General features: G+C 39.0%; 1 protein-coding gene across 9 annotated transcripts in view; it reads left to right on the top strand.

Moving 5' to 3' along the window:
* The window catches only part of KIAA0586 (KIAA0586 ortholog), a 95,134-nt gene extending 83,590 nt beyond the window's left edge, over positions 1-11,544 (top strand). For 6 of the 9 annotated variants that reach the window (XM_023763233.1, XM_023763232.1, XM_023763229.1 and 3 more), the window contains one exon: positions 10,022-10,340. In XM_023763233.1, the coding sequence (XP_023619001.1) occupies positions 10,022-10,164 (143 nt within the window). In that variant the 3' untranslated portion in view covers positions 10,165-10,340. Of the gene's footprint in view, positions 1-10,021; positions 10,341-11,344 lie in introns of those variants that run through there. The other 3 variants (XM_023763231.1, XR_002831839.1, XR_002831840.1) reach the window with 3 other exon arrangements.
* The last annotated feature ends 830 nt before the right edge of the window (positions 11,545-12,374 follow it).

Here is a 12,374-nt window from a genome sequence, read left to right as displayed (position 1 = left end):
GTATAAAATTCACATTTAGGTTTTTATGAATTTAGAAGAGTGTTTCACTGTAGCAGCAACTCCCTTTGGGGATACACCCGGAGTGCAGGCCTATCAGAATAGAAGGAGCCCTTGTTAGTTTGAAAAGTCCCCAGTGTGATTCAGACTTTCCCTTCTCTCTACCCCAAACCTCGGTTAAAAAATCACTGGTTTAGAAAGGGCTTCACAACGCTCTTATGCAAACCCATCCAGGTAACATATAGCACCTTTTTAAAGAGAATAAAACAGAAAGTCATAGAACAAGAAGAGGAAAAGAAAAATTACCCAGCATAGCATTCGAGTTACACAAGTGGAAACATTAGCAGATAGAAATGATATAATTTTAAAAGGCAGAGAGCTCAGTTGGGTGTTAGCCTTTGAAATCTCTTATATTTTAGGTGGAACAGGAGCAGTTGGAAGATTTGCTGACTACTCTTATTCTGCTCTGTGTTCATTTTGTCTTTCCAATGAAAGAGGATTGAGATAACGTCCTACCCTTCTTTTGGGCTTCACAACACCTAATGTAATAATGATGGGTACATAAAAGGAACTTAAATTTTTTAAGCTGAACCTTACATAGACTGAACGTCCTCTTTCTTAGTTTCCAGCCTGTTTTGTTAAGTATGAAAGGGAATGATGTTGCTGATTTCTTACCATAACACAATACATATGCTTGAACTCTGGGCTTGGAGGCAACCACCGCAGAGAAGACTGCTACTTACCTGCTACAGATAAATGGTTCTTCAGTGGAAGGGGCCTCTCAGGTGGTCCTGATACCCATTTCCACGATTGTCCTTCAGGATCTGAAAGGTAGCTCACATAAGCGGAAGGGCCAGGCAGGCACGGCTGTCCCTCTCCAACTCAGAAACTTAGAGGCATTCTGGGAAGTGAGGTCATAGGTAGTGTCTCACAGTAACATCATAATGAGCACTTATAATGAATTTAAAGATTTTTAAAAACCAGTATCAAAGTTGGATGCTCCATTTTGGTTTATTTGCAGATTATCAATACATGAGAGGCCCAGTGCATGAAATTCGTGCACTTGCATGAAATTCGTGCACTTGCGGGGGCGGGGAGGGGGGGTGTCCCTCAGCCCGGCCTGCACCCTCTCGCAGTCCGCACCCTCTCGCAGTCCGGGAGCCCTCGGGGCTTAAGCACGCTTTCTCCCCACCGCCCCCACCCTCCCAGGCCTTAGTCGGCAGTCAGACACCCTTAGCTCTGCTACGGAGGTAGGAGAGGCTTCTGCCACCACCACTGCGCTCGCCAGCTCAGAATGGGGCTCCCCAAGTGGGAGCGCACTGACCACCAGGTGGCAGCTCCTGCGTTGAGCGTCTGCCCCCTGGTGGTCAGTGCACATCATAGTGACCTGTTCCGCCTTTTGGTCAGTTTGCATATTAGCCTTTTATTATATAGGATAAGTAAACTATTTGCCCACAATCTTACTCTTATAAAACTATATTTTCCTCTAAAACTGTTCTTTTTAAGATTTCATTTCTTCATTGAACTGTATTGCATTTTAATTTCTAAACATTTAATTTTGATGTCTCTTATAGTATAACTACAGTAGTTTAACAGGACTGTTTGTCTCCAGTGAGAATATATTGCTTATTTTAATGAACTATGTAACGCTTAAAATCACATTCATTTAATTATCTTCTTTTAAATCCACCTGAAATTTTTGTGAAATAAAGGAAGCTTGAGAGATGACTTTTACCTTAGAGAAAATCAGAAAATACTGGTTATGACATATTATGACTTTATTCCAAATCATTCTGCCCTAAGAATTTGTTCAAAACAGTGGTTATTGGCAGTTATGGGTGCTTTTCAGAGCATGGGTTGACAGCGGACTATGTGTACTACAGGCTTCTCTCTCCAGTTATTTAACATTTCTCTGTTTCATAATTTTCTAACCATAAAGAGAGTTTCCCCCGGCCTATTTCATTTTAATGTTGGCTTCTGTTGAACAGTGTAGGGCTCTTTTGTGCTCCCCGACAACTTTATTGGTTGTTTCACATAGATTGTGTTAGGCAGCATGTCCCAGGCTGGCCTAGGGAGAAGGGAAATTCTAAGCTGCTTTTTGTGATTATTAAATCCTTAAGTCAAAATATCTGTGAAAACTTTTAAAATATCTGAATAAATGGCCTGTGGGTTTCTCCTACTTAATACAAATTGTGAATTCTCTTCTGGTCTTTTGCTTCCTCCTTCCCCTAATCTTTGATGTATAAAGATAATAATCTATTAGGTAAAGTATTATTTTATTGACGGTCATTAAGATCCAGCTGTTTAACTTCCTTCTTTATATTAAGGCCACTATATCAGGCTTCTGTTTACCTGGTTTGATGAGAGCAACTGTGGGGAGTGCATTTGGTTTGTGTTCTTTTTAGTGAATAGAAATGAATCATGATTATTTCTATGCTTAACTGATTTTCTTATACAAAAAAATTTTTTAACTGTAGCTTCACCAGGTGATATAGATCTCGGACACATTGAGCCCAATCTGTACCTTACATCTGATTTACGGGGATGATTTTTACTTTAAAAGTTGTTGGACTTGGGAGCTATTCAGGTTTTTTCATTTCCCTGCAATTTCTTTTTCTCATAATAATCAACATAGTAGAGATAGTAATTCTAGTGTTTTTTTTCAAATTATAAGAGAAAGTTTTTTTAGAAAGTTACAGAGGAAGTAGAAGTAAGCCAGCTGGGCTGCGTAGGCTCAGGAAACAAGTTACGGACGCAAAAGAAGGGTCCTTGGAGCTTAGGAGAGGGAAAGGCAAAGGTAACACACCTGGGGGAGTAGAGGGCGAAGGGAAAGGCTCCTGATGGGGAGAGCGAGCCCAATTTGTTATTTGCCTAAATATCTATAAGCACTCCCCAGGCATAGAACTCCCTTCAGGCGCTGAGCTCCACTCTCCGGAAGTTAGGGGACAGAAAAAATTTATCATTTCCCTTTGGAAAGTTAATAAAATGTTGAATTAAAAGGCTGCAGGTGTGGTTTTCAGAGCTCTGAGGATAGTACTTGAGATAATTCCATCTGGGGGAGGTTATTTGTTGGGACAGGACAGTGTTTAAACTTTGAAGTCAGTTTTAAACAAAGTGAAGCAGCTGGAACCTGGCATAAGAAGAAACGAATCTTTCACATTAACTATTGCTTTTTAGAGGAAAAAGAATTGGAGTTGTTTTTACAGGTGCCGATGCAGTTATTCTTCCTATAGGAAGAATTTTATCTTAAATTATAAATTTTAAAATAAGCATTTGTCAACTCAGAAAACAGAAGCAATAGTAAACTTAAAAAATGTAATGGGATTTATGTCTAAACATATTTTGGGATGAGACTATACTAACATATTAAATCACTTTTAAACATGAAAGCAAGGAAAGAAATGTTTAATAGTGACTAATTCTGGAAAGCAGAGGCAGATAAAATATTACATACTAAACATCAAATGACCAGGCACCTTCTCCGTCAAGACTTACAGTATTTTTCTCAAGCACTGAAGCTATAATGTTGCAAAATCTGCAGGGCTGGGTTAAGTATGTGAGGAGAATTGAATGCAGCAGGATAGTTTAGCAGCTGCTTAAACAAGGAATTAAAGCAAGAGGAGATGCGTCCAGGGTGGACAGGAAAAATACTTCAAGAACTCAATAAAACACAGCTGACATATTGTTACATTTTCAAAGACAGCTGGGAAGTGACTGCATTGCTGGCACTCAGGGCTGATTCTAAAGACCAGATCTGGTCAGCCGTGAATCTAAGCAAGCTGTTAGTCATGAGGAACCACAGACTCAAGGTGGAAACCAATCAGTTAGGGTCGGCCATCATTGCAAGGCCTGGCATATGCTACAACTTTATAGAATGCAGAGATAAATAAGACACAGTCGCTGACCTCGTGTAGCCCACATTTAACAGGAGCAGCAGACCCACAGCAACTAATGATAATACGAGATGAGAAGGTCACAGGTACTTACTGTGTACCTGCGTACCGGTCACTCAGAAGGCAGTGACTGCAGGTCCCAATCCATGCTCTTAAGGAGCATACTGTCCTGTGGAAGTGACAGATACATAACTGATTACAGTGCAGTTGGTAAGTGCTATACTAGAGCTGCCTTTGGAAAACAAAGCATCCACAATTAACAGGAGAGTTCTTTTGCCATTACTGTTGGAAAAACAACTCATGGAGCTGTGGTATCCTTTGAGTCAATGATTCTTAAGTATTTGGGGCTACAGACCCCTTTAAGACATCAATAGCTATGCCCATCTGTCTCCCTCCTCAATTGTACTTACATGAAAATAATTTGCATACTGTTTCAGGGTATTCACAGATCCCTGGTTGTCCTTCCATGAAATATGGGTTAAGGTCCTCATTAAGGTTAAGTACTTAGATTAAATGGTTGCAGGTTCGATTGCTGGTCAGGGCACATACCTAGGTTTCAGGTTTGGTCTCAGTCGAGGTACACACAGTAGGCAACCGATCAATGTTTCTCAAATCAATGTTTCTCTCTCCCTTCCTCTCTCTCAAACCAATAAACATATTCTCAGGTGAGGAATAAAAAAAGAAAAAAGAAGACCATTGTATTTCTTTCCTTTCTAATTTGATTTTTAAATGTGCAGTTTATAACAAACTAGTCTTTATCTGCATGTAGAAAACACCAAAACCCGACAATTTAAAGTACTTCTATCTACCCCTCGTCTCATAGAAGAATACCACAAATTCATATGTGTGGCTTGTGCTATGTGCAGTTATCTGCTTGTCTAATGTTGTTTTAAGAGAGAAGGCTTTGTTTGGATTTCTCGAAGTTAGCAAATGACAGAGATATACTAGTAACAATAGGTGTTACCAAGTGTTTGAAGATTAGAGTCAGAATGTAAGGCCTGCTGATGAAATTGAATTATCTAAATTTAAAAACCTTTTCAAAAGTTATGTATATTTTAAAAGTTATACAGACAATATACAGGCAAAATCTTAAATGGACATTTAAAATCTTTATATTACTTAAATTAAAAAATCTTTATATTACTTAAAATAAATTAGTTTTAGCTTTTTTGTTCCTTAGTCTTATAAATCCAGTATCAAAGAACAGAAAGCATAAAATTTCTTAATAAATTTTAATTATTTGTAAAGCCAAAAAGATTTGAACTTCAAATTCCAAATGTCTACAAAGTATATTAAAATACATCTTAGGAAGCTTCAAGCTCATGGTCTCCCTCAGTGGCGTCCCAGCTTAAATGCATGCCAGGTTAAAGACATACTGCACCCCCATTGAATCAAGAAATGGTCTCTTTAAAAACAAAAATCTGAAAACAGCTGTTGAAACAATTACATCATAGAGTAATGACATGACTGTGGAAATTTTTGAAGTCAAATTCAAAAGCATCAGACTGTATTTACTATAGGTAGAAAATTTATGTTTGCTCTACTGATGATTTGTTAAGATAGTTTGTCTTTTCTTTAAAAAATTTTTTTTTAACTGTCAAGGACCATAACTGGATAGGAATGTTACTCTCTTGCCTGTTAACAGGAATGAAAATGATGCTCTAAAAAAAATGTTCTCAGTTTAAAAATTTCTCTTTTAAAGTTCTTAAAACTGTGACTGTTTTAGCTTATGGAGATCAATACTTCATAAAGTTTTCCCAAAATGTATATTGTGAAACAATTTTAGATAAAATAGTGCATTTTATTCACATAATTGGTTGTTTTAAACAATTACTAGAGTTAAAAGTAGCACAATTACTTGGAGGCCTTCTAGAGCTGTGGGGGTTTGCTTGGTGCATTTCCTTGAAACAGTCTTACCCTTTCTGAAGCCACTACCTTTTGTGGCCCACCCTGAGGGTCATTGCCTCTTGGGATAGTTCCTCTCCAGTTACATAAAAGGAACAGAAGCTCATATAAAGAGCTAATCTATTCTGAGTGCTTTCCCTGTGCCAGCACCATACACAACACTTTCTATGCCTTATTCCATGTAATGTTCACAAAACCCTCCGAGGTAGGTAGTTATCTTTATTTTATAGATGGGGAAACTAGGCTTTAGGGAAGTTATTAACTTTCCCAAAGTCTCTTGTCACTCACAATTGCTCTTATCCCTTACCTATTTTTTTTTATAGCACTTATCATCTCCTGACATTCTTTATGTTTATTTTCTTATTTGTTTCTCATTTGCTCCTACACCGGACTGGAATATGATGCCAGTGAGATTGGAGCCTTTGTCTTGTTCACGGATGAAATTTCCAGTGTCTAGAACAGTGCCTGGCACATAGTAGGTGCTCAGTTGATATTTGCTGAGTAAATTGATGGATAAGTCCAGCTGCCCAGCTCTGTCCTATTCCGGAATCCATGCTCTCTCCTGCCCCCCACTCAACCCACTCTATATTTTTTAAGTGATTTTCTTTTGTTGTTGTTAATCCTCACTTGAGGATATTTTTTCCATTGACTTTTAGAGACAGTGGAAGGGGGAGGGAGAGGCAGAGAGAAACATCGATGTGAGAGAGGCACATCGATTGGTTGCCTCCTGCACACATCCCAGTCAGGGCCCGGGAACCTGCAACCAAGGTACGTGCCCTTGACCGGAATCAAACCCGGGAACCTTCAGTCTGTGGGCTGATGCTCCATCCACTGAGCCAAACCAGCTAGGGCTCAACCCGCTCTTTACTCCTTGCTACACAGAAGCTTCACACCAACAGTCTGCATGGGACCATTCCCACGTGTCTGGTCAGTAGACATCATTTGGACCCTAGACTTGCCCTTGACCTGTCATAAAGGGACTTGTGCCTGGAACATCATCACTGCTCCCCTCCTCAGCTGCCCCTGCCATTCCAATACCACCCTTAAATGGAATTTCTCTAAACAACTTTTAGCAGTAGTAGTTTCTTCTGTGGGTAATGACGGTATTTGGTATAGGGCAAAGAAAAGTGAGTTGTGGCCTTAGCTCTACTAATTATGAGTTAGATGATTTATACCAGACTCTTCTCTGAACACCATCTCTTACTTCGTGTGACCCTTCACTCTTGGATCCTTTTCTCCTTCCCTCAGACACTTCCCTTTTGTTTTCCTTTATTTTCTCCTTATTTACTATTGTTGCCCTTCCCTATATTTTTGTCACCATTTCTCTTCTCAGTCTATTTTCCTTTCCTAGGAGATCACTGTTCTCATTGTTCTAACTATTATATCTGGTTAGGTGGTTGCTATTTTGTTATTTTTATATCTCTAAAACTGCCTTATAATTTTGACTAAGAGTTGCCTAGAAAAGTCTGCTCACACATTTTGCAGGCATTCAGACTCACCAAGTATGTAACTGACCCCAGTATTTCCCCACCTCTCTATATCACCATAGCCTCAAGCTTGTTTGTGTTCTTATTACTACTCATTCAGTCATTTCAGAGCCATATTCAATTCTTTATAAAGTGCTGAGCCTTCCTCTAGGTATCCTGAATCTATTTCCACTCCAGGGAACATCAGTCCTTGCATGGACTGTCTCCAGAGATTCCTTTCTCCTGTTTTCCACACAACTCTTAGAAGTCCCTTTTCTAAAATATATTTGCTCATAATTACTCCTATGTTCAAAGTCTATTGTGACTCATCATTGTTTGCAGAATTTGACCCTGACCTTCCTTCACAGCCTTCTGTCTCATCATTCCTCATATCCAGCCAAGAGTTTGATATCAGAATACTCAGAGTTCCATTAACATACTAACTTTATCTTGACTTTATTTTGTTGGTCTCTTTTCCTTCGTTGTCTTCTACATCTTGTAAGTCCCAGCTCAACTGCTGCTTTCACCTAATTTAAGCTAAGGATTCCTTTACATGTTTATCTCCACTACTAAGTTTTGAGCTCTTTGGAGATGAGGCTGATTTCTTTTTCACCTGTGCATCCTCTGAGCACCATCTTGGCTCTGCACACAGTCAGCTTGTATCGATTTTTACTTAGTGAGTGTATGCTTTCGGAAAAGCCAGCTTTGTGCCTCAGTTGCCTTGTCAGTTTGTCTTTCAGAATTACTATTAGGATGAGGTGAAATGATGGGGAAAAGATCTTAGTAAAAATTTAATCGCTGTATTAATATAAGGCAGTAACTGCAAAAAATAGCATAACGTTACAATAATTGAATTTAATGTGGTCTTTGGCATTTCGAAATGTCTTTAAGATAAAAAAAGATAAGAAATTATAGTTCTCATAACATCATTGACAGTTTAATCAGTTATTTTGTGCACAGGGAAAATGAAGGTACATAGAGAGCAGCTTTGTGCAATTAGATAACAGAAAATAATTTCTGGTATCAGTGTAGTCTTTGAAAGATATGGAACTCAAAGAATGAGTTTTTCTTAATAATGGGGAAAGGTAACAGTTAATTAATTTTTTTTAAATATTTTTTTATTGATTTCAGAGAGGAAGGGAGAGGGAGAGAGAAACATCAATGATGAGAAAGAACCATTGATCAGCCACCTCCTGCATGCCCCCTACTGGGGATCAAGCCCGCAACCCGAGCATGTGCCTTTGACCAGAATCGAACCTGGCACCCTTCAGTCCTCAGGCCGAAACTCTATCCACGGAGCCAAACCAGTCAGGGCTTCATTGATTTTATGGGTTGAAAATTAATTTTGCTCTCAGACATACTAGTAGTTATACCCTGTGTTAGCTTTTACTTTACTGACGACGTGAGTTCTCACCTGGGATACTTCTCTTGGTTATTTTGTGGATTCTGCATTAAGGCTTTACAAAATATCAGAATATTTAAATATCAGGATATTTAAATAACACTTATGTCCCATGGATATTTTTCAGAGCAGTTCTTATTGTTTCTTAATGTTTTTATTGTATTCTGACAGAGCTAAATTTTTAAAAGTTTCCTTCCTATTTAAAATATTTATTCTATTTAAATTGATATAAGAATTGCTTTCTTAAAGGATTATACTATGGTGGTACAGCTTGTGATGTTGCTATAATGATGCCAAATCTAATTTCTCCTTCTTCCTTTATGAAAAAAACCCCCACATACCTGATAGCAGTAACAAAAAGGAATGATGTAATATTAAAATAGAATTTGTTAGACTTCCTGATATGAAAGGAATATGCTTTTACAAGTATTCTGATCATCTTGGACAGCTGTGATTGAGTCACCACTGAAATCTACTGAACTATCTACTTTTATCCCTATAAAATTTTTCACTTTATTACTGTGGAAACTATTTTAAAAATATAAAGGAGTTTTAGAAAAAGTACTATGACTCTTTACTCAGAGATGTCTTTAACATTGTTTAAGATACTTTGTTCTTAAGATGTTTACTATTCTTATGCGTATATGGTAAATGCATGAAATTTGAAATGAGGATTTTGTGTTCTTAAATAATACTGAGTTGGCATTCTGTATGTTCTTAGTCAATATACTTTAAACTTAGAGGGATGAATTAGGGTATTCACGGATAGATATGCATATATAGTCAGCTCTGGTGTTTGTTAATGAATTCTTCATCCCAAACAGCCTCCTTTACTCGCTCGCTGTTACCTGTAGCATTTCTCATCTGTACACAACCTTTGGCACTTGTAATGCTACCTCAGTCCATTCAGGCCGCTACAGAAAATATTACAGGCTGGGTAACTTCTAAACAACCAACATTGATTTCTCACAGTTCTGGAGGTTGGAAGGCACCCCTTCCTGGTTCATAGCCAGCACCTTCTCTCTGGTCTCAGATGGTGGAAAGGGGTCAGGAAGCTCTCTCGGGCCTATCAGGGCTCTACCCTCATGACCTATGCCCCTGCCAAAGGCCTCACCTCCTCCTAATACCTTCACACCAGGCTTTAGGATTTCAACATATGGATTGGGGGTCGGGGGCGCATAAGCATTCATCTCATATACTTTTAAAATGTTATCTCTGTGACAAGTTCTGAGCACCTGGAGAGAAGAAATTACCTCGTATGCAATCCGTGTTTTGATCCCCTGTATTATTTGGAAAGTTTAAAGCACATAATACTCAGGATGCATCTGTTTAGCTGAACGAGTTTCTCCTCTTTACAGGAGGTAAAGCAGGACCACCCTTCACTAGTCAGACGTCACCCACCAAGATGTCTGTGACGCTACCCTCGGCGAACCTGGAGGACTGCCCTTCATCCCCGAGCATCCAGGGGGACTCGGAGTCCTCGGAAGCAGACACCTTCTGAATGGGGAGTGAGGACCACGACAGTATTTGTGCCACTGGCTTTGAGGTCATTTTTCTCTGACATAAAACCATCTCTCACACTGTTTTGGTATTGAGCGTATTCTGAAAAACTATTTCTAAACTTTTATTAAAATGGAAAGCATAATTTGAGTAGGTAAAATTTTTAAATAAAGTATTTGAAATGTAAAGCATTGTGAGTGTGGCTGTGAATTATTTCTTAGAATCCTGAGGCACCGCAGAATAGTGGAAAGGGCATGCATGACTTCTCTCATCTAAGCATTTGTTCTACAGATATAATTATTTGTACATAGTTATGAAATTATGTTGGTCAAGGTCTTTCATTCCAAAAAAATTTTTAAAAATATTTTTTATTGATTTCAGAGAGGCAGGGAGAGGGAGAGAGAGAGAGAGAGAGAGAGAGAGAGAGAGAGAGAGAGAGAGATAAACATCAATGATGAGAGAGAATCATTGATCAGCTGCCTCCTGCACACCCCTCACTGGGGATGGAGCCCACAACCTGGTCATGTGCCCTGACTGGGAATAAACTGTGACCACCTGGGTAATAGGTCAACATTCAACCACTGAGCCATGTCGGCTGGACCCAATTTTTTTATAACAGTAGATAATTAGAATCAATCTAATGCCTATCACTAAGGGAGTGATTTTTAAAAAGTGATGATATATCGATACAATGGAATACTATGTGGTACAAAAAAGAATCTAAAAGTGTTTATGGGTTGATATGGAATTATCTCAAATATATATACATATTTTAAAAATAAGTTTTTTATTGATTTTAGAGAGAGAAGGGGGAGAGAAAGAATCATTGATGAGAGAAACATCAATTAGATGCCTCCTGCATGCCCCCTACTAGGGATCAAGCCCGAAACCTGGGCATGTACCCTGACCTAGAATTGAACCAGTGACCTCTTGGTACATTGGATAACACTCAACCAAGCCACACTGGCCAGGGCTCTGAGATATATTATTAAAGTGGAAAAGCCATATACAAGAAGTGTGTGAATTATGCTATCACTGTTTAAAATGGACTACAGAGGAATCAACTATATGGTGTGTACACACATACAGGGTGGGGCAAAGTAGGCTTACAGTTGTGAGTAGGCGAAACACAGTTTATACTTGTATTATTATTTATTAATTATTGTATTATTTTTCCACAGGAACAACTGGACACCTGCTTTTGTTCCACACTGAATATGCTTACATATATGTATTTGCTTATGTGTGCATTAAATATCTTTAGAAAGATAAACAAGAAACTGCTAACTTGTCTCCGGGGATTGAGGGGCTAGGTCAGTGGTCGGCAAATTCATTAGTCAACAGAGCCAAATATCAACAGTACAACGATTGAAATTTCTTTTGAGAGCCAAATTTTTTAAATTTAAACTATATAGGTAGATACATTGTTATTAACTTAATTAGGGTACTCCTAAGGCTTAGGAAGAGCCACACTCGAGGGGCCAAAGAGCCGCATGTGGCTCGAGAGCCGCAATTTGCCGACCACGGGAAGGTGACAGGAGTCAAGGAAGACTGTAGCTATTGTGTATTTGAACTACAGTTGTAACAGGAAAAATTCTTAATGCGGTCAGTTTTTTAATATATATTATGTCTACCTTATAAGGCTTTATACTTTGTAAAAACTGTGAAATGAGACTGGATTACTTTTAAAGTGTCAATATATAAAAAAGAAAATAAAAGCATGGCTTTGTAATCTGGCACATGTAGGTTCTAATTCCAGTTTCTTCACCTATGCGCTCTTGTTAGAGGCAAATGAATCTCTCCTTGGTGGCTGCCTGCGTAAATGGGTTTCATATTTAGTTGGCAGGATGGTGGGGGTTATCAATAATGTTGGGGTGTCACCCAGCACAGTGCCTGGCACCAGATCAGCGCTCAGTAAGTGGTGGGTGTCATTATCTTGAGAGATTTGGGCATCTCCCAGTAGCGGTGTACGCACACGAGAAGGGCAGCCTAGCTTTAGCACAAACATTTTCCTGTCACTACTGAAGTCCAAGCACACAGTGACTATAGTCATGCTTTGCTCGGTATTTTTCTTGGTTACTTAGTGAGTCTCAGCCCCGAGTGCACTTTAGAACCTGTGGCTGTTTTAAAAATGCCTGGGGTCCAGACCCAGCACTTCGATTTATTGACCTGGGGTGGGGCCCAGGCACTGGTACTAAAAAAGGAGAAAGA

Source organism: Myotis lucifugus, unplaced genomic scaffold (assembly GCF_000147115.1).
Source record: "Myotis lucifugus unplaced genomic scaffold, Myoluc2.0 scaffold_278, whole genome shotgun sequence".
Classification (NCBI taxonomy): Eukaryota; Metazoa; Chordata; class Mammalia; order Chiroptera; family Vespertilionidae; genus Myotis; species Myotis lucifugus.
This window is presented reverse-complemented; position numbering and strand designations above follow the sequence as displayed.